The sequence below is a fragment of the Monodelphis domestica genome, chromosome 7 (assembly GCF_027887165.1).
Source record: "Monodelphis domestica isolate mMonDom1 chromosome 7, mMonDom1.pri, whole genome shotgun sequence".
In the NCBI taxonomy this organism is placed as follows: Eukaryota; Metazoa; Chordata; class Mammalia; order Didelphimorphia; family Didelphidae; genus Monodelphis; species Monodelphis domestica.
In genome coordinates, this window is record NC_077233.1 from 204,639,239 (window position 1) to 204,662,148 (window position 22,910).

At 37.1% G+C, this 22,910-nt stretch overlaps 1 protein-coding gene and 1 long non-coding RNA gene across 2 annotated transcripts in view; one reads left to right on the forward strand and one right to left on the reverse strand.

The window, feature by feature from the left end:
• TRPM6 (transient receptor potential cation channel subfamily M member 6) overlaps positions 1-22,910 on the reverse strand; it is a 256,602-nt gene that overhangs the window by 173,621 nt on the left and 60,071 nt on the right. The window contains exons 2-3 of the mRNA XM_007498544.3: positions 11,913-11,992; positions 9,392-9,430 (exon numbers count right to left, since the gene is read on the reverse strand). Of these exons, the coding sequence (XP_007498606.2) occupies positions 9,392-9,430; positions 11,913-11,992 (119 nt within the window). The remainder of the gene's footprint in view (positions 1-9,391; positions 9,431-11,912; positions 11,993-22,910) is intronic.
• LOC103093110 (uncharacterized) lies at positions 206-22,849 on the forward strand. Its single transcript, XR_469979.2, has 2 exons — positions 206-734; positions 22,566-22,849. It is a non-coding gene; the product is annotated as an uncharacterized LOC103093110 (long non-coding RNA).

Consider the following 22,910-nt stretch of genomic DNA (forward strand, 5'->3'; position numbering starts at 1 on the left):
TTTGACCTCACACGCTGGTTGACCTGAAGCAAGACACTTAGCCCTGTTTGCCTCAATTTCCTCATTTCTTAAAATGAGCTGGAAAAGGAAATGGCAAACCGCTCCAGCATCTTTGCCAAGAAAACTTCAAAATGAGATCAGAAAAAGTTGGACACAACTGAAATAACTGAACAACAAAGGGATTCCAAGAGACAGTTAAGAAAAGGGAGTGTTCCAGGCATGGGGGGAGTGGAAAGGAGGGTGGGACAGGGCAGCTTATACTAAGGCATGAAAGTGGAAGATATATGATGAGATCTGTCAGATAGCGAAAAAAGAATAAGTCAGCCAGAGCCAGATTGTCAAAGGCTCTGTAAAACAGAAAATGGAATTTGTATTTGATCCTAGAGGCAATAGAGAGCTTGGGGGGTTTCTTGAATAAGAGAGAGACATGGTCAAAAAGTGCTTTCTGAATATCACTTTGGCAAATAATAGATTGCAAAGAGTATATACTTGAAGCAGAGAAAGCTACAGGAGGCTGTTGCAGTAGGCTAGGCAAGGGGTGGTGAAGGACTAAACAGGCATGGTAGCCAAGTAGATGGAGAGAAGACAACAGAAATGAGGAATTTGAAGAATTTAAACTGGCAAGACAGCAACAAAGTAGATATGTGGGATGAACAAAAATGAGGAGACAAAGATGACCACATCATTGTCAGTCTTTGAAATTGGAAGAAGAGCATATCCTTCCAAAGAGAAAGGTAAAATCAGAGAGTTTGGTTTGGAGAGAAAAGTAATGATATCTATTTTGCATATTGAATTTGAGATGCTTATACATCAACAAGTTCCAACTATCCAATAATCGACTGGTTATTCAAAACTGGATCTCACAGGACAATCCTGCGGGATTTATGAGAAAATGCTATCCACATCTAGAGAAAGAACTGTGGGAGTGGAAACGCAGAAGAAAAACATATGACTTATCATTTGCTTATATGGGTATAAGATTTAGGGTTTTGGTTTTAAAAGATTACTCTATCACAAAAATGAAAAATACAGAGATAGGTTTTGAGTGATAATACATGTATAACCCAATAGAATTCCTTGTCAGCTCTGGGAGCAGGGAGGAAAGAAGAGGGAGAGAGCATGAATCATGTAACCATGGAAAAATATTCTAGAGTACTTTACTCGTTAATGTCTGCATTTTTGTGGAATAAAAAATAAATATTTTTAAACACTGGATCTCAGGAGAAAGAATAGGGTTGGGGGCAGCTGGGTGGCTCAGTGGATTGAGAGCCAGGCCTAGAGACAGGAGGTCCTAGGTTCAAATCTGGCCTCAGACACTTCCCAGCTGTGTGACCCTGGGCAAGTCACTTGACCCCCATTGCCTAGCCCTTACCACTCTTCTGCCTTGGAGCCAATACACAGCATTGACTCCAAGACAGAAGGTAATGGTTTTATAAAAGAAAGAAAGAAAGAAAGAAAGAAAGAAAGAAAGAAAGAAAGAAAGAAAGAAAGAAAGAAAGAAAGAAAGAAAGAAAGAAAGAAAGAAAGAAAGAAAGAAAGAAAGAAAGAAAGAAAGAAAGAAAGAAAGAATAGGGTTGGACAGAGAGAGAGAGAGAGAGAGAGAGAGAGAGAGAGAGAGAGAGAGATGAAACAAGCAAACAAACATCTGGAGTAATCTGTATAGAGATAAGTGAATCCATGAGAGCTAAGATTACAAAGAGTTTAAGAGACCAATATAAAATTTTATGCAAATATATATGTGTATGTTTATGTATATATTATAGATTGCCCTATTGCTAAATTGTCTGATGTTTATCATTGTATTCTTTGAGAACATAGGATAGGGCATCTATCTACCTGTCTGTATAATCCACTTGTGTGTTATATAACAGAGAGACAGCCTGGGGGCTAAATTGGTTTTTCAGACACCAGCAGAGGGCATCAGCTACCTGGCAAGACAACTGGCATTCAGAGGGAGATAACCTAAGGTGGAGAAGAATTATCAACACTAGCTGTGTGCCAGAAAGAGACAGGGTTAGGAGTGGAGGGTTAAGATTGCTGGGTCATGTTAAGCAAGCAAGTAGTTGATACAAGTAGCCCAGGCAATGAAAATTTTAAACCAATTAGTCAGGCAGATGTCAGAAATAAGGCACAAGCAAAAGCCAAAAAGTGGTGGTCCGATTTCAAAAGTAGAAGTAAATTGCCCATTAAGTGAGCACAAAATTAGTGTTTTACTGGATGGAACAGTCCAGACGCCACAGATTTCTCTAAAACTAAAACATCTAAACTCCCCAGCACCTAGATCTGATAAGAGTTCTATTCCAAGAGCCTATACAAGTTACTTAACTTCTCCATACCTCAGTTTCTTCATTCGAAAAATAGAGATAACTGTCCATTTCACACAATTGTTTGAGAACCAAGTGTAACACATGTGAAGTATTTCATACAGCTTAAGTTACTAAAAAAGCATGCACTACTATTGTTAGAGGAAACCAAGTCTGCCTTTTTACCAAGAAATTTAAGCCCACCAAGATGTATTCTGGTTGACATCTTCTCATTGTCCATGTGGTCAATCCAGGGGCTTTCCTCATTCAACCTGAATATCTGCCTTACCTTCCATAAGGTGCTGGAACACAAGGTCCAATTCATTCCTAAATTTCATCTACCAACCTACCCAATCTCTTCTCAAAAACTAAAGAAGGAAGAAGAGAAGAAAGAAAAGAGAAAAGGAAGGAGGAAATCAACATTAAATATCTACAATGTGCCAGCACTATGCTAAGTATTTTACAGATATTATGTCATTTTATCATTTAAGGGTAGAAAATTTCATAAACCATTCCAGTAAGGATTCCCAGCTACCTACACACAGTGCTCCAGAATCAACTCAAGGAGGAAGGCTACAATAGCATGGGAAGAAAAAGTAACAAGACATGGTGGATAGAAGTGACATTGGAGTCACAAAGACCTTGCTTCAAGTTCTACTTGTGGCACAGAGTTCTCCAAAAGACAACTCTTAATGAGTAAAGAAAGCAAAGGCAAGGCACAGTGTAAAGCGTGATGTCAAAAGCAAAGAGAAACAGATCCTGCAAGTGCATTGAATTAGAAAACTGCAAATTAACCATATCTATTTATTTTGTTAAATGCTGACCAATTATATTTTCATATTATATTACTGGATCAGTCACAAGGTTGACACTTTTGATCTACAGTCTTTTCCAGGTCTCCAAAGAGCAAATTTCAAAGGTTTCAGTGTCAAGTTAGAAAGGATCCAATTATCTATCATTCTGCAGATGTCATCCCAAAAGGAAAAAACTTTTAAGAATTAATTTCTTGAGACATAAGCAGAAATTTTTCTGATGACAACGAAAAAGAATTGCTGAAAGAGATTTAGATGCCTACATAGGGAACTCCTGGACTAACTCAGATAGAATACTATCAGATGATAGAATAAGTAGGATTACTATAAAAGAGTAGCATGATTATATTAGAATATAGTTGTTATTCAGTTGTTTCAGTTGTGTCTGACTCTTCATGGTCCTATTTGGAGTTTTCTTGGCAAAGATACTACAATGGTTTACCCTTTCCTTCTCCAGTTCACTTTACAAATGAGAAAACTGAGGTAAACAGGATTAAGTGCCTTGCCCAAGGTCACCCAGCTAATAAATGACTGAGGTCAAATTTGAACTCAGGTCTTCCTAACTCTGGGTCAAGCATTCCATCTACTGTGCTACATAGCCATATAAGAACATAAAGCCCAAAAGAACAAGAGCTAATAAGAGACAAATGAATGAATGAAGCACTCATAAGAGCTTACTCTGTGCCAAGCACTGTGTTTAGCATTAAAGATACAAATAAAAAAACAAAAAGTCAAAAGAGACCTCTTTAGTGATGTTGGGAATAAAGAAATGTAAATAAAATAAAACTATATAACAGGATTTGTGAGATGACAACAGGTGAAAGAGATAACAACAGAAAACACAGAAAAGACAGAACTATGTAACTATAATTTTGCTTTTATTTCTTCTGGAGAGAATGATTTTTGTATTAGAAAGAATAAAACAAAAATGTTCTACAGAGAGTAAAAACTGAAGATAATTCAGGAGTTTATAAGAGTATCCATGTACCTTCTGTGAATTCTGTTTACTAAACCTGGATAAACTACAATCCAGGGTAATGAAAGAATTGGCATATGCAATTGTTGAGCCATTGTCTACTTTAAAAGAATTTATAATCCAGGGGCTGGAAAAGGGCAAATATCCTTATTTTCAGAAGAAGAAAGAGGGTGAAGCCTACAACTCTGGGCCAATTAGCTTAGCTTTGTTCCTGGTAAAATTTTAGAACATATATTTAAGAATTATTTGTGAATATTTAGAATGACAATCAGAGATTTCTAAAAGTAAGCATGATTTCAAGAACAGGTCATGGTAGACGAACTTTATTTCTTTTTTTGACCGTTCCTAGACTGATAGATTAGGGTAATGTAAACAAATTTTAAGCAAATAATTTGACAATTCCTCGTGTTATTATCATTGTTTACTGAGAGAAATCAACCTAATAATAGGTGAATAATAAGTGGATTTGGAATTTGTTACATTTGGCTGGACTCAAAAGTGAGTCATGAATTTTTAGGTAACTAGTGGTACAATAGATAGAGTGCCAGGCCTGGAGTCTGGAAAACCTGAGTTCAAATCTGTCATCAGACAAGTCTTACTAGCTGTATTATCCCAAGCAAGTCATTTAAGCACTCAACTGTACAATAAGGATAAGAATAGCATCTGTCTCACAGGGTTGTTTTAAGGATCAAATGAGATAATGTTTCTAAAAGCACTTAGCACAGCATCTGGAACATAGTAGGCTATAGAAATATTTATTCCCTTCTCTTCCATCATTAAAGGATCAATATCAATTCATTGCAAGTTCTCTCTTGAGAGAAAGAATGTATAGTCAAATATGACTATGACACATTTGATAACAGTATGCAGTGACAAGCCAGAATAGACCAACTGAATAAAACTTAATGGCAATAAATGTAAAGTTTTCTCTTTGTATCAAAAAAATTAGCTTTATAAATATAGGACAGAGTAGGTGGAAGAAAAATATAATTCCTATATCAAAGATCAGGGGATTTTTTTAGACTATTTATTCTATATGAATGAGTAGTGTGACATGATAACCAAAAAAGCATCAAGAGACGACCAGGGTACAGAACTAGGGAGGTGATGGTCCTGCTTTACTTTCTGCTTGTCACATCACATCAGGAACACCGTTTCTTGTTCTCAACCTATTATTTTAAGAAAGGACAAGAAAACTAGACAACATGCCATGCAAAAATCAAATCAAAGAATTGAAAGTGTTTAGCATGAGAAAAAAATGTTAGAATGAAGCATAAAGACATTGTTCAAGTATTCCAAGGGCTACTGGGTAGAAGGGGAATTATTAACAATAATAAATAAGATTTAGATAGTACTTTATAGTTTGCAAAATGCTTTACAAGAAACAAAATGATGACAGAAGGTCAAACTACTCGACTCAAATTTGCTTCTGTTTTGTCTTCCAAAGAAAATAATCTTAAGATTAGATTAGAAAAAATAGAACAAAAATGATCAACAGGGCATGAAAATAGAAACACAAATGATCAAATGAAGAAGAAATGAGAGAGGGTGTCTAAAGGGACTGCTGTAGATGCAGAGAGAATTTAAGAAATAAATTTAAGTAAATTTAAATCATTCAAGTAATTCAAATCATATAAACTAATTCAAATTAAATTTAAATAACTGATTTAAATAATTTAGATTTAAATAAACAAAAACAAATAAATGTTGCTAACGATATATATCACTGGGGTAATCCTTTAAGAAACTAGTTGAGAACAACAAAACTTTAAGTGACCTGAGGTTTGAGATGGATGTCACAAAAAGTTTTGTTGTCAAGTTGAAGTCAAAAGAAAGGTGTTTATTTAATAGGAGCAGGAGAGAGGGAAGGGAATAAGCACTTATAAGTAGTGCCTATTATATGCCAGTGACTGTGCTGAGGATTGGTGACACTATGATGACAAATGATGTCATTTCTCCTTTGGGAACCAACTCCTCTATAATGACCACCTCCTTTTTTGTTTCATTTTTTTTTTCCTAGGGAGGAAAGGAAATAAACAAATAAGTGCCTACTATGTGCCAGGCAGGACTATGCACTTTACCAAAACTGTTTCACAAACATGGTCTCATAAACATCTCACAAAAATCCTGATAGATAAGTGCTATTATTATCTCCATTTTACAGAGGAAGAAACCGAGGCAGGAAGCACTTGCCTATGGTCACATAGCCAAAGATTATCTGAAGTTATATCTGAACTCGGACCTTCTTGATTCTAAGCCCAGCGCTCTTTCCACTATACCACCAATTAGGTCTCCTGAAAAAGCATTTTAAAAATCTCAGAGTACTATAAATACTTTACAAATGTTGATTCCTGATGGTTATCTCTAAGGAATGGTGAATTTCAGGTGTCATAAGGCCAGAAGCAAACAAATGGTATCACAATTTTCTATTTTAAAAAAGGCAAAAAGCTTACAATGACTGATAGATGCAAGAAAGGGAAGTGGTAATTACCACAAGCCAGTAGAAGTTCAACAAGAAAAAGTCATATCAGGCTAATCTCATTTCCTTTTCTGATATTCACAAGACTATTAAATTAGAAGAATGCTACATGTATAAATTCTACTTATGGGGGCAGTTGGGTAGCTCAGTGGATTGAGAACCAGGCCTAGAGATGGGAGGTCCTAGGTTCAAATCTGGCCTCAGACACTTCCCAGCTGTGTGACCCTGGACAAGTCACTTAACCCCCATTGCCTAGCCCTTACCACTCTTCTGCCTTGGAACCAATACACAGTATTGACTCCAAGACGGAAGGTAAAGGTTTAAAAAAAATGCTACAGATATAATTGACCCAGTTTTTGGCAAAATTTTTGTCAGCATCTTACATGCTATTCCTTTGGACAAGCTGGCGACATGTGGATGAAGACAATAGTCTAGTTTGGTATATTCAGAACTGGTTGAATGACAAGACCCCCAAAAATAGCCTTTGGTGGTTCAAAATCAGCTAGGAAGGAATTCTCAAGTGAAGTATATACTCAGAGATCTGGATTAGTCCTGGGATATGTTTTTTAACATTTTTCATCAAAATGCTGTCTACCTCCAGAGAAAGAACTAATGAACTTTAAGTGCAGATTGAAGCATAGCTTTTTCACTTTACTTTTCTTGAGTTTTTTGCAATGTGGCTAATATAGAAATATGTTTTACATGACTGCACATGAATAATTGATATAATATTGCTTTCATTTTCAAACAGGGACTGAAGGGAGGGAGAGAATTTGTAAATTTAAATGTAAAAAAGGAATGTTAAAAATAAACATTTTTCATCAATCACTTAGATAAAAATGTAAATGGCATGGGATTCAAAAATATCCACTTTGCAGAAATATATATACCAAAGAGCCATTCTACAATAGATAAATAGTCAGATGATAAGAATAGTTATCCAAATAAGAATTCCAAATTATTAACAATCATATGAATACTTCAAATCTGAGGTTTCACCTCATACCTCCCAAAATTGGCAAAGACAGTAAAAGAGAATGTCTCCTTTAGAAAGGCTGTCAAATGACAAGCAAACTAATGCACTATTTGTGGAGCTAGTGAGTTGGTGAATTGATATACGCTTTCCTTTAGGGAAATCAATTTTGCCCAATTAAAATGATTGAAATGTCTATGCCCTTTAACACAAAGATCCCTTTATATGTCCTCAAGAAAGTCACTGAAGAAAAGAAAGCCTCCATAAATACCAAAAACAAGCAACACTTCTTGTTATAGTAAAAAACCATAAATCATATAAATGCTCATTGATTAGGGAATGGCTTCACAAAATGTGGTACATGAATATAATTGAAAATTACTATTAAAAAATATTGAACATGGTTAATACAAAGAAGCATGAAAAGATGTACATGAATTACTAGGTGAAATAAATTAAGGGAAATAACACACAATGACTACCATATAAACATAAAGAACAAACACAAAAAAAAATTTTTTTTTAAATCAATGTTATTAAATTGCCAAAACAAACTGGGTCCCAAAGAAGAGATAGAACTCAAGAGTTCATGAGTGCAAAATATTTCATATAAAATTACATACACATACACACATACACGTTGGTTTTGCTAAAATCTTCCTCCTTTATTTTAAATTGTGTTATAAAGGATGGATCTTTGGAAAGATAAAGGTGGAAATGTAGACAACCTAAAAACCAAAGACATCAGTAAAAATATTTTTTTTAAGATGGTAAACATCTCAAGGACAAGAACAACCTTTTTAATTTTTTGTTTGTATCCCTGATGTCCCTGAGGCCACCCTCCCTACCCCATACCACCCCCCAGAGTTTGTTACCAGAAAGGCAGAGGGGCTTGAGAGGAGCTGCTCCCCTCCGACTCTCCATTTTGCCTGATGATATTTTTTTCACATCACCCACCCCTCTACCCACACAGCCCAATGGGAGAGCACAAGGGGTAAAATGAGCAGCTCACAGGCAGCAGAGGACTCCTGCCACTCTCCTCCCCCTCTCTATACTCACTGAGGACATTCCTCACTTCATTTGCCCCTCTGCGCAGAAGCCCAATGGAAGTGTTTTTTCCCTCCCCTGTGTGGGGTAAGGTATGGGGCATGCCTGGCACTTGGAGGAGGGGAAGGTCACAGCACAGTCTCTGGGAAGGGGGACCTGGCACTCCATTTCAATAAGGATTGCCATCACTAGATTGGTGGTCACATGGTCACAGAGCTAGAAAGTGTCTAAGATCAAATTTGAACCCAGAACCTCCCACCTCCAAGCCTGGCTTTCTATCCATTGAGTCACTTAGCTGCCCATAATTTTTTTTAATCCAAGTCTTTTAATTTTTTTCCAAGAAAACAAACTACTCAAAACATCAAAAATCTTCCTAAGGGTTCTTTCTTTTCTTTGGAACTTATTCATTCCCCTCACACTATACCTAAACTCACTGAAGTAAATAGTTTTTTGCCTAAAAAAATTCCTTGTAACTCAATTTGTTTGTTTGTTTAAATTGTTTTTTAAAAGGAGAATCTTGAAGTAGTGTTCTCTGGAAATAGGTCATTGTTGACCACTCAGGCTAATCTAAATTATTTATCTGAACAGTGCTTCACCCTGCCTAGACATTACTCCCAAAGTCTCCTCTTTCTTTATAGAAAGTGTAGTCCTTCAGTAGCAGAAGAAAGATGATACATATAAACAAGGCAAGCCCACTTTACACTCACCACATGACTACTTGTTAAACCCTACCAGAGAGGAACATGTTAAAATTACTTACCCCAAGTCCCCCCAATTCTTTTTTCTTTATTTTAGTCTTACCTTATTAAATTTTGGCACACTTGGCATTCTGCAGTGCATCTAAGGAAGAGAATAAACAGATATAAATTTATGCATAAATTTTAAGACAAATGAAGTTTTCAGAGAAGGTATAAATGTTGTTTTCTTAGTAATAGATACATAGTAAATTCTTTGGGGGGTATGTAAAGAATTTATCTCATCTTATAGTTAATAGTATCAGCATAATTATCAAATACTGATTACCTATCATCAAAGAAGAAAACGTCACCCAAAAGCTTGGTTTTCTCTCCAGGAGTTAACTCTTCTCAGCTGACAATTCTTATCTTAGGCTAGAATTTTAAACAAACAAATCTCAACTAACAAAGTAAAGAAGAATGCCAGATACCAGAGATTTGATACAAGAGATTATAGTTTATTCAGAAACCTTTCTCTAGGTCATATATGAAAAACTGCCTAACTTTCAACCAAAAGGTGAAGATGAGAATTAGCTTAATGCAGTGGACAGATTTGGGATCTGGTTTCAAATCCTACCCATTCTCTATTTTCTACATAACCTTGGTAAATCATTTCTTCTCTCTGGGTCTCAATTTCCTTATCTGCAAAATGAAGAGGTTTGACTCACTTGATCACAAAGGTCGATTGTACAATATTATGAAAATGAAATCATTTATATTTGTTCCTTATGATCAGGTATGAGTAGATTTAGATGAAGAAGGAATTTCAAAATAAAAATAAAAAATAATAGCATAAGTGCTAACTTTATATAGCATTTACTACTTATCAGCCTACTGTGCTACTGGCTTTACTATTATCTCATTTAATCCTCATAACAACTCTAAGAAATAGACAGTAATTTTTTAGTTGTTTCAGTCCTATCCAACTCTTTGTGATCCCATTTGAGGGTTTCCTTGGCAAAGAGACTGGAGAGTTTTGCCACTTTCCTCTCTAGTGCATTTTACAGATGCGGAACTGAGGCAAACAGGGTCAAGTGACTTGCCCAGGAACACACAGCCAGGAAGCATCCCAGGCCAAATTTGAAGTCAAATCTTCCTTACTTACAGACCCAGTGCAATTCACTGAGCCACCTGGCTGTGCCAAAAAGCAGAACTTAGGACTCTCTCAAGATTTCATTTATCCATGCCTCATCATTAAGTTGCTTATGCTTCCTGAGGTGGGAAAAATGTTTATGTTAATTTATGTTTCATGGGATTGTAAATAAATAATCACCTTTTCCTAGAAACTGTAGCCTAAAATGAATCATATGTGCAACTGATTATAATGCTTTCAGGGCTGAAGACTGGTAATTTGCATTATTTTAAATCTTTTCTAGACATTCAGAGTTCTACAATGGCAATCTTACATTTTATAAGAAAAGGAGCCACAAGACTATAATCTTCATTTCAAAGTTATAAAAACCCGATAAACCACTGGAGGAGGCAAAGATTTACTTTGGAATTTGGCAAACATTTTTGGAGGCCAAACAAAATGAACTTCCTGACATTTTGTTAGTCATAGTTAAAACTCAGGGTGTGACTAGAAAATATTTAACTAAGAAGACACCCTCTGATATCCACTTTCTTGCCATCTCAAGTAGATAAGAAAAAGCTCTATTTGCAATTAACCATAGCAATTTAATATACAACAATGAGAGCAGTAGAGTAACTGCCCAAAAAGTGAAATTAATCTAAAAATACAGTGTTGCCCATAAGCAAAACACTGGACTTCAATCACCACCTACTGTTTTTTAAGGAAAATCAAGTTGCTTCTCAATTTTCAAGATATAAAAGCTCTGGTAGGCGATTCAAATTCCACAGCCTCCCAGATACTGACATTCCATCCCCCAACTCCATACCTTTGCACAGGCTGTTTTTCTTTAGTCATTTTCAATTTTGTCTTACTCTTTCATGACACTATTTAGAGTTTCCTTAGCAAAAGTACTGAAGTGGTTTGCCATTTCCTTCTCCAGCTTATTTTACAGAAGAGAAAACCGAAGCAAAAAGTGACTTACCCAGGGTCACACAAGTAGTGTCTAGGACTGGATTTGAACTCTGGTCTTCCTGACACTGAGCCCCATGCTCTGTGCACTGTACTACCTAGCTATTCAGTGACTGAAATGCCTGAAATGCTCTTTCTCATCATTTCAATCTCTTGGCTTCCTTCAAGATTCAGATCAAATCCTACCTTCTGAAATTCTTCAGATCCTAGTCCCCCATTCCCAGGGCCTTCCCAATGAAATTACTTTCCATTTAGATTGTCTATATCTCATATCATAGTTAATTTAATGTTGTCTCCCACATTAGATTATGAACTCCTTTCTAAATTCTCCAGAAATATTTCTGAATCCTCAAAACAAACACAACTGAGTTCCCAAATGACTTTTTAATGTCTTCTAAATACTGTTTGGGTTTTATAGAGAGATGTGTATATATAGTATGTATGTGTATATACATGAGTGCATATACATGAGTACATATGTGTGCATATACAAATATATATATATATATATATTGTGTATATCTAAATTATTTATTAAACATTATACCTGTGAGGATCTTTTGAGCTGGGTATAAATTGGATACATTCCCTTTTGTCGAAGACTCCTTCAATCCAGGACTTCTGAGACTAAAGAGAAAAACAACTATCAGTCTTATTGAAGGGGAGTGAAAATGCAATGTGATATCAATGGATTAGAAAGATAAAAAATCCTGAAATATCTTAAGCCACATTAGTGCCATTTAAAATACCAGGGCCAAACCACTGAAGGCTAAGTATTTACAGGTTTCTATAACATTTAAAGTAAGCAGCACCAACTGTTGTTAACTGGTAACTAATTGTTAAGCCAAATGAAAAACCAACAATATTTGGCTAATTCGTTATGCAAAAATGAGTTAATATAATCAGTCAGATAAATGTTTGGTATTATGAAAGAAAAAGTACAAAAATGTTGATATCCTTCACCTAAAGCAGTAATGGAGAATGTATGGCACAGGAACCAAAGATGGCATGCAGAATGCTCTCTGTGGGCACTTGGCCACCCTCCCTTACCACCACCACCCAGAGTTTGTTCCTAGAAAGACTGTTTCCCTCCTGCTCTCCATTGTGCCTGATGACATTTTTTCACATCCCCTGCCCCTCTGCCCAGCAGCCCAATGGGAGTGCACAGTGGATAAGGCAGGTGGTTTATAGGTGGCAGAGTTGGAGGAGAGCAGAGTGCTCAGGCCATTCCCCTGCTCCATACTACATTCACTGAGAACATTCCTCACTTCACTCACCCTTCCTTCTAGCAGCCCAATGAGAGGGCTTTCTCCCTCCCAGTGTGGGGTCAGAGGAGGGCAGGGTGTTACCAGCATGTGGGTGTGGGAGGGGCATGGCACTCCATCTCAAAAAGGTTTGCTATCCCTGACCTAGAGTTTGCACTAATGAATGGGTTGCTGAAAGAAATCATGGCACCTGGATCAACAAGGGGCCAGCCATATAGATGTGAGAGCAGCCTTTCCCTATCCAGATTTGCACCAAGCACTTACCCACCAGTAATCAACATTTCTTGCAAACCCTATGGACTTTCATCTTCAGTTTTTAGAATAAAGGCAAAATAAAATAGAATAAAACTACAAGGAAGCAAACTCCAGATCTAAGCAAAGAGTTGCTTCTGTGAAGAACAGATAGACTTGGGAATTGGTTTTTTTAATTGATGGTAATCTATAGCTCATCTGGGATGACCCAAAGGAGATAATGACAACAAGGAAAACCCTACACATATAGAAACATCCATAGCATCATAACTTATGACAACAAAAATCTGGGAACAAAATACATGCATTAGCAGAATGGCATGGAAGAGGAGCATAAGGAATAGTGAATATGAAAATCAAGAAACATGAGAAAATATTTGGGAAATAGGGTAGAGTGAAGAAACAAGAGCCAAAAGGCAACCACAATGGGCAACAAAAATAGTGGACAATGTTGGTGACAAACTATCAAAATAAAAACACTCTCCATCAATAATGATTAAGTGACTAAAGTAGTGTGTACTCTCTGTCATTGTCATTCCATTGTTTGGTGCTCCATAAATGTATTTAAGCAATGTACTTTATGGGAAGGTTTGTCTGAGCTGACAAGTAAAAATGAATGATTATTAGGTGAGTGCTATAGGCTAAAAAGGATGGGATCAGCTGGAGTCTCAAACTGGCATCCAAAGCTTACATTTGGGTTTTTCCAAGGAAACCCACAATTTGGAACTCATTTCCCCTTAAGATACAAATTCTTACTGATTGGCCTCTCCAACTGTAAATGAATTCTCCCTCAATTTCAGACAAATAGAAAGGAAGGCTACATCTGGAGTAGGTCTAAAAATTGAAATGGAAAGATTTGGCTTTTGGGGGTCTTCTGTGTTTCAAAAACATTAGAGATACCCAATCTGATCCATTTGGGCCAAGAGCAAGTCACAGGAAAAAGTTTCCCAAAATCCAATTAATTAAGAAATAAAGCTCATAAAAGTAAGTCTTTAACCTTCAAGAGGCGGCCCTTCACTAAGTTGCTACTGAACAGCACTCGGAGCATATAACATTTAGCAATACTCCCTGTAGAAAACACAAAACACCCAGGGGAAATGTAGACTCTCTTAAGCATGTTTTTATGGTGACTGAATTTTCCACTGGTTTTTTTAAAGAGTATCAGAAATATAGGACTTCCTTAGGTAATCCATTTTCTTGCTAGAAGAAATTATTAATAACTGGGAAATACTGCTTTCTCAAAAGAAACATCTAATATTAATGAATAAATATCAGAACCTTTGAACCACTACTGGGTTTATAGCCCAAAGATGTTAATCAAACAAATATGCCAATACTGACTTTCTAATATATTCTAATACATAATGCAGTATTCTAATACAGCCCCGGCACAGTGTATATAGTAGTAGTCTCTCAGTAACCGAGGATGACGATTGTCTTTGTGCGCTTTCATCTGTGATATTGATGAGTGTGCACAAAAACACTTGTGTGTGAAGGAGATTTAAGTGGAAAAGTCGATGCACAGAGACAGTCCCACTCTCTCGGCGTTGGAAGCCTGGGTCCATTGGCACGAAAAGTCGTTACACCTGGAGACTTCCTCAGCTGCATTGGATGGCCGTGTTGTCCTTTGTGCTCCAACACGCCCTAAGCGCTCTACAGTGCTTTGCTGCGTCGCCATCTCAGCCGTTGAACCTTCTTATTGGTTTCTTCCTTCTGTTCGGCCGAAGCAGTCTTCACATGCTGGGTGAGCAAAGCCCTGGTTCACCAGGGGTCGACGACCCAATGGCTACCCTCACCAGGTTTAGCTGGCCTGTCGAAGCTGTTGTCCGGGGTGTGGCTGCTGCCGCATGCTAGCAGCTACTGGGAGCCACAAGTGAGAGCTGGGTGTCAGGTGGGGGTCAGAGGCTGGAGAGCTGCCCTAGGAGGGCATGACAAACCCTCCATACCAGAGATACTACTCCTCCCTGAGCACCCCATACACCTCAGCACAGTGTATGACATACAAAAGGAACTTAATCATTTTTGATTGAGAAGAGTGAGAAAAGACTTACCTGTACAAAAAGTCATAGCAAACACAATTTGTAACAGCAAAAAAAGTTTAAAACAAACTATATATTCCATGATTGGAGAATGACTGAAGAAACTAAGGAACATGAATTTAATGGGCTCTAATGTCCTAAGGAATTATGAGTATGCAGAATTCTGAAGAACATGGAATGGTCTACAGGAAATGATACAGAATGGGAGAAGAAAAAACCAACAATCCAAAAGACATCATACCACTACCTAAATGTGAGCAATATTAAACAGTAATAAATATCAGGTTAAATTCATTAAATAATGTTGACACTAAATTGCTCAGATGAAAGTACACACCCTTTCCTGTAACAGCCAACTAGGAAAGTAAAAACTGGTATGTACTATTAATAGCATTCACTCTTTTAAGTTGTTTTGCTTTATGGTTCGAAGGGAATATACTTTGAAGGTGATTTCGAGTTTGTAAGCAGTAGATCTGCTGAGTCAAATAATAGCAATTCTTTAAAAGAGAGCAAAGATAATATAAGGACTTCACTGAGCATTACAAGTCTACCACTCTTCATGGAATCCTCAAAGTGTATTGAACAGGACTAAATAAGCAGTGGCCTACCAAATCTTGTGTCATGAAAAAATGTCTAGCGATACATTTTTGTACGTGTTTTCTATATGCAGTCTTGTAAAGTAGCTTACAAAAAGCTCCTCCAGTTAAGGAAGGAAAGTCTTTATTGCAACGGTCCTAAACAGAATTTCAAGTAGAGGGATCTCTTTTTCTCTTACCAGACATGCTTTAAGGAGGTACCAACCCATGGTAAATAAACATAGTCAGAATGCAGGAAATACTACAAAGACAACTCTGTTGTTGCTGATTTTTTTCTTTTCATTCAATGCTTTGACTTAGACCAAAATTTCTCTGAAGTTAAAACATCAGTTTGGTGGAGAGGAAGGGAGTGGAGAGGTAGGAAGTAGAAGGAAAGGAAGGAAAACAGCATGGCTTAATGAAAAGACCATTGTCATTGGAGTCAGAAGGTCTAGGATTAGGTTCAAGTCAGTTAAACTCTCAGGGTCCCATTGGCCTTATCTAGGGGCTTTGTAGTCTTAAAGAAATCAGGAGTGAAAGGAAAGAAAAGAAAGAGTAGAGATAACTGTGAAATATGGAAGGAGGGAGCTAGGACAGACATTTGAAGGAAAGGAAGTTTGGTTATCTCTTGGTTTGCTTGTTTTCAGTTCTGAAGACATCTACACATGTTTAGAGGCCCCTGTGTATTATTTAAATGGGTAATGGAGGAGGGAAGAATGATTGATGGCTTAAGATTGCCAAAGAGTCTGGAGAGGGATGGAGTCAAGAACAGGAGAGGAAGTCGGCCTTTAAACAGAGACTTTGTCCTCTACCACAAGTTCTTAACCAGTGATCAATGGATAGATTTCAAGGGGGTCCTGAACTTAGAACTTTTAATATCTCAGTGAATGTACTTCGATATAATTGGTTCCCTTTGCAATCCTATGTATGTCATTTTATGCATTTAAAAATGTTACTCTGAGAAGGGGTTCATGGGCTTCACCAGATGGCCAAAGGAGACCATCACATGCAAATGTGCACACACAATTTAAGAACATCTAAAACCTAAAATGAGAACTTTGCCATATATGCAATGTTATGAGGCCCAAAGTTCATTCTGAAATAGTTTTAAGATCGACTTTCTTTTGGGCTTCCTTTGATTACAACATTGGAATCAATTAATTAGATTATCAATACCTGTAAGCGAATGCTCTAGGCAGTTAATTCAATAACTCAAGAAATTACTGAGGCTCTCTCTTTAGGAGACAGAACTATTGTGAAAACTGGAAAACTTTTTGGCAGAAAATAAATTTAATTAAACTTCGTATTTTGTGTAAATTTTAGAAGAATCTAAACCTAAAAAGATACACCATCAAAAAATTAAGAGAAAACAAAAGAATATATCTTCAATATACACAGATAAGGGAAGAATAATGAACTACACAGATTGAAAAGGACAAAATAGACAACCTCAATCATCTAAAGTTTTAAAGTTTTACACAAATAAAATCATTGTAACTAGAATGAAAAAAGAAAATATGGATTGGGAAAAGTCTTTGCACTAAATAATTCTAATCAAAGTCAAGATATCTAAAATCTACAGAGAACTGATACTAATCCATATGACTTTTCATTCTTCAATAGCAGTAGCTAGCATTTATATAGTTCTTTAAGGTTTACTAAGTGAGATATATACATAGATAATTTTCTTTATAACAACCCATAGAGGGACAGATCATTAATATTCCATTTTACATATGAAGGACCTGAGTTGAGAGCAGTTAATGACAGTCACACAACTATTAAGTGTCTACTATACCACCTAACTGACAGACTGAGGGTGAACAAGTAACACTTGTACGCAAGCTTTTTTTTTTTACCCTTACTTTCCATCTTAGAATTAATACTGTGCATTGGTTCTAAGGCAGAAGAGCAGTAAGGGCTAAGCAAAAAAGGTTAAATGGCTTGTCCAGGGTCACATAACTAGAAAGTGTCTGAGGCCAGATCAAAACCCATGACCTCCCATTTTTACACCAGGCTCTCAATCCACTGAACCACTATAAGTGGTTTTCAAAAGGATAAATGCAAACTACCAGCTGAAAAATAATTCAAAGTAACAGTCAACAAAGAAATTCTCATTAAAACAACTCTGAAGAATCCACTCACGAACTAAAAGTCATGACAACAGCTCTTAGGACCTGCACATAATATTCAGGTATGGGAACATGAACTCATGGCTTTGAAACCCTGAATTATAAACACCATCTTCCCCAGATCACAGATCTATGGAAATAAATATATTTTATGCATGCATGTTTTCATGGCTTGTTGCTCAGATAACAGGTAGTCAGACTATTTTAAATTTTAAAATATTTAGCAGATGTTAAACTTTTATTCACTTCCCCAATAGCAGAAGCATAGGATTGGGATCAGGAAAGGATCATAGTAACCATTTGGTCTGATCCTCTCATTTTAGAGAAAGTTAAACTGATGATGCCCAGATAGTTCTATCTTCCACCTCTCTGTGATTCCTGCTTATCCATGTAGGCTCTTGTCTTGCTTTTTAGCATTCTACAGAAATGTCTGTCACCATGGAAGGAGACAATGAAATCTAAACCATATATTGAGATCTTCTATTTGTAGTGCATTATGCCATGCAATGAAAAATAATCTTCCTTTTTTTTGGGGGGGGAGGGGACATCCTATAATTTAGAACCTGGGGGCTGCTAGGTGGCTCAATGGATTGAGAACAGTCCTTGAGAGGGGACATCCAGGGTTCAAATTTCATCTCAGACACTTCCTAGCTGTGTGACTGCTGGCAAGTCACTTTTCAGATTCTAAGAGAGAAGGTAAGGGTTTAAAAGAAAAGAACTTGAATGAAAGCTAAAATATCTAACTTGGGTTGATTTCTCAATACAGTAATCTTGAAGGCAAGGTCTGTCTTGTTTGCTAATCTTTGAATTTCCAGCATGTAGCACAGTGCCTGGCTCATAGAAAGCACTTTTAATAAATGGTCTATCTATTTTTTTGTAAAAAAAGAAATTCCAGAATACAGATAAGTTTTTCTTCTGAGTAAATGAAATGTCTCATGTCATAGAGAGATAAGATAGACAGAATGAGAGAGAGATAAAATAGAGAGGTACTAGAGATCCATCCATATTTATATAGAACAAGCATTAAGAGCCTACTACAGGGCAGCAATGAGGCTCAGTGGATAGATCACCAGGTCTAGAGAGAAGAAATATTGGGGTCAAATCTAGCCTCTGATACTTCCTATCTGTGTGACCTTGGGCAAGTCACTTAATCCCAGTTACCTTGCCCTTATTGCTCTTCTGCCTTGGAACTGACACTAAATATCCAATCTAAAACAGAAGGTAAGAGTTTTTTAAAAACACCTTTTTTTCAAAAAGCCTACTTACTACCTCTGTGCAATGTACATTCCTAGGTATTAGTAATACAAAAACAAAAATGAAAAATACCCTGCCCTCAAAAAGCTTACATTCTATCAAGAGGATTTCTGATATGACTCAGGGTAGTCAGTGCACAAGAAAAGACAACATTATTTGTGAAACTGAGAAAAAGAGAAAGACAGAGTCCCTGGGCTCAAAAAGCATCTCCCAAAGCAAAATGTCTCCCCCACCATAGCTGGTGATCAAGAATGTTTTCTTTCTTAAGGGTCCTGACTTTAAAGGGCTGGAGAACTTAAACAGCAAAACAGCCAGACAGAAAGGTCCAGGCTGCCTTGCTTAGTATTTACCTATGATTTCTCTTCCAGATTGTTGAAAACCTTACTAATTAAAGGCTTAAATTAGTCATTGATCTCAGAAATTGGTCTGAGAATTCCAAATAATGCCTTGAATTTTAGGTTTTCTGCTACTTGTCTTTCTTAATCCAACAATGTTCACTTGTTTACCATCAGGTCAAAGAGTAAGCCTGCCTGTGTGTAACAAGGCAAGATGAGGACAAAACCCTGCTGTGGGTTATTTGTTTATAAAGCTAAAGCAGAGACTGACAGTAGTCACAAAGGTTAGCAAGGATTAACTGATCCAGGCCAAAGATCTGAAGAACACCAGGTGGACACATTTTCATAAATAAATCAGTTGTGGATGAACGATTCCTTCTCTTTCCTAATGAGAGTAAGATGTAGGACACAGGTCCATTTTGTCCCATTAAAAATACCCTGTGCATAAAATAGACCCATTTTTCCAAAACTCAAATAGATTAGGTGGGCCTGTTTACCTTTGAGATTGAGCCTCACTCTGACCTTCTGAAAGTCACTATCATCAGTGATTAACTGCAGGACCATGGACAAGTCAGTTTCCTCATCTAGACAGGGGATAAATAATATTTCTGTTGTGACCTCCAATGAGGTCATGTGAAACACTTCCCAAACTTTAAAGCACCATGTAAATATCAGTTGTTCTCATTCCATCAAGAACTCTGGTCTTTGGGGCTCTTTTTGTTTCAGTTTTATTTAATTTAGCAAACCTTTCCTAAGAGCCTCCTGAGTGCAATGCTGCTAAGTGAGAGACACAAAGGTGAAAAATCACACAGCCACAGCCAACAAGGACTTAATTTCCTACAAAGGAGGAAATGGCAAGTACAAAGATAAGGTAATAATACAAAGGAGAGTGTCATAAGGGCAAAGGAGAGAGAATCAGACAAAATACTCTAGGAAACTGAGAAGGGAATATTTCCTTCTGAGGAGAGAAGTATGAAAGATTCTTTGGAGGAAGAGAGGTTAGGCTACAAAAGAGTGTATATAATGGCTCTGTGCAGGATTACAGGCTACTAAAGACTGAAGTCCAGAAGATGAGTTCAAATCCTGACTCTGATACTTACTAGCTGTATGGCTCTGAGCAAGGTATTTTACATTTTTCTGCCTTAGTTTCTTCAACTACAAAATGGGCATGAAAATAGCACCTATCTCCCAAGGTTCATGTGAGGATAAAGTAAGATATTTGTAAACCGCTTTGCAAACATCAAAAAGGTTTAGAAATGCTATTCTTATTCTCATTCTTTGAGGTTTAGTCAGGCTGTCTCCTAAGCCTAGAATACACTCTAGTAGCTTGGAATGCTACATAGAGATAATATTCAGAATCTGGAGTTCAGGAAACAACTAGTAGTTTATCACATGATGTGAATTTGTTTCTGGGCCTTTTCTTTTTTCTGAGGTCTGTTCTTCACTTTCTTTTTTACTCTATAAAGTTTGCTTCTTGTATCAGGCCCCTTTCTTCCTTCATTTTCTTTCATTATTCTTCTTCCTTCTCAATGAGAAGATTTTCCATATGAGGAACTATTTCTCTGGGGGTCCTTTTGCAGTCGTTGCTATTTTTTAGTATGGCATTGGAAAATGGGCTCCAAAGATGATTGCCCCCTTCAATTCTGTTGATTGCTCTTTCTGGTTATTGGATGCTCTCTTCCACTGCTCTTCCTACCTCTTCAACTTCCACTTTTTTTTGTCTCCTTCTCTGATGTCCCAGGGTTCTTTTCTCTGTATTTTCCTTCCCTTTGATTCCATGGTTCAAACCTCAATTCTACCCTAAATTCATCTCTAGTACTAACAGGGAAGTGTAGTAGGAAGACTGCTAGATCTAAAGTCTGGTAAGACGTAGGTTCAAATCCCACCTCAAATGAATTCTTGCTTTTTGCAAACATGAACAAATCACTTGTCCCAGGAGCTTCATCTGTAAAATGTTAATGTATTCTCCCTGAGATTGTTTCCAATTTATCCTGTCTATATCATTTGTGCTTGGTTTACTTGAACCTCACCTTTCCTCCCTGAGAGCAAGCCCAGGTCTTAACCTATCTTAGTATCCTCAGGACCTGGAACATAATATGCAAGGTGCCTGGCATTTAATAGGAGCTTACTAAAAGGATGGGGCTGACTAATTTAAAGGAAGTAGAGACACAATAGAGAGTACTCTTCCTGGGCTTTTAGCAGTGAAAGGGATGAAGGATCTGGAATATTATCCTAAAGAGATGTAAGCATCAAGAGAAGGTTTTTCTTTTGTCTTGTTTTGTTTTATTTTATTTTGAAAGGGGATACCTGAACATAATTGTTGGCAATGGGAAATGAGCCATTGAAGATTATGTTGGAGATAAAACAAGGTAATGAATCACAGAATCACTGAATTTTTTAACTGGAAGGAACTTTCATGGCTAACTAGAAAAACAATCCTCATCATAACTACCTCGGTAAATCATTTTCATCACCTCTATTCTGCTCTCTTGAAATTGTCTCTTAATGGCTATCCCTGCCCAAAATCTTCACCAATCCAACCTCCACAAAGCCTAGGGGTGAGAGATCAGTTGATTACATTTTCAGTGTGAGCATTTGCACCATAGAAATCAGCAAGAGAATTATGGAGAAAATGTCAATAATGCAGATTCACCTTAAAGAGTCCTGTATTTTTGGTGAGCCAGCTGTTAAACATTTACCAGCATATCCCTGCCTACAGCATAGGGCTGACCATTTCACTCTCCTACTCAATAAACTCCAGTGACTCCCTATTGCCTCCAAGATGAAATATAAACTCCTCTGCATGTCACTGAGAGTCTGTTGTAATCCAGCTCCAGCTACCTTTTCAAGTTTATTATAAATTACTCCCTTTCAAGCTCTCTACATTCCTACCAAACTGGTCTTCTTGCTATTCCACACTTAGGACACTCCATCTATGTCCTTCTGCCTTTGTACAAGCTGTCCCTCCACTCCCTATTCAACTTCACCTCTTATAATTCCTAGCTTGTTTCACTTATCTAAGCTCAAACAACCATTTCCTTTGGGCTCCAGGGCTCTCCATCACTGCTTCCTCCTGGTTATTACTCTGTATTTACTTTTATTTTTATATTAGATGTAGATTCACATACATAAATATATTTTCTGCAATAGAATATAAGCTCCATGAGGGCAGAGACAGTTACCCAGCGGAGATCCTTAATCAGTGCTTGTGAATTGACTAATGGATTGATGCATCATCTAGCCTGATCTCCTGATCTTGAGGACTGCCTAGGCAAGTATGGTGGACTTTGGAATAGTTCTAATGATAAGGTTTTCCTAACATACAGCCTCAATTTTGCCTCTTTTCAGATATCCACACCACACCTCAGCTGTAGTCGTGCCCTTCAACTGCCTTCATCAACTAAACATCTGCACCGTAAAGCCACCTATAGAAAGCAAATCAGTCAAAAAACTTATCTGGTTCTTAGGAACACAAGACCCAAAGGAAGATTATGGAGAACACCAATGCTCCAGTAGTCGGTTCTCCACAGAGAACTCAAGAAGTAAATGTCCAGACCAAATACCAAAAACTCCTCATTGTTCTCTTCAGTGATGGAATGATGATTATAATTGGAATAATATGTTTAATACTTTGTGTTGTTGGCTACGTTTCCAAACAATTCTTATTGCGATCAACTACTCTATGCTTAATCT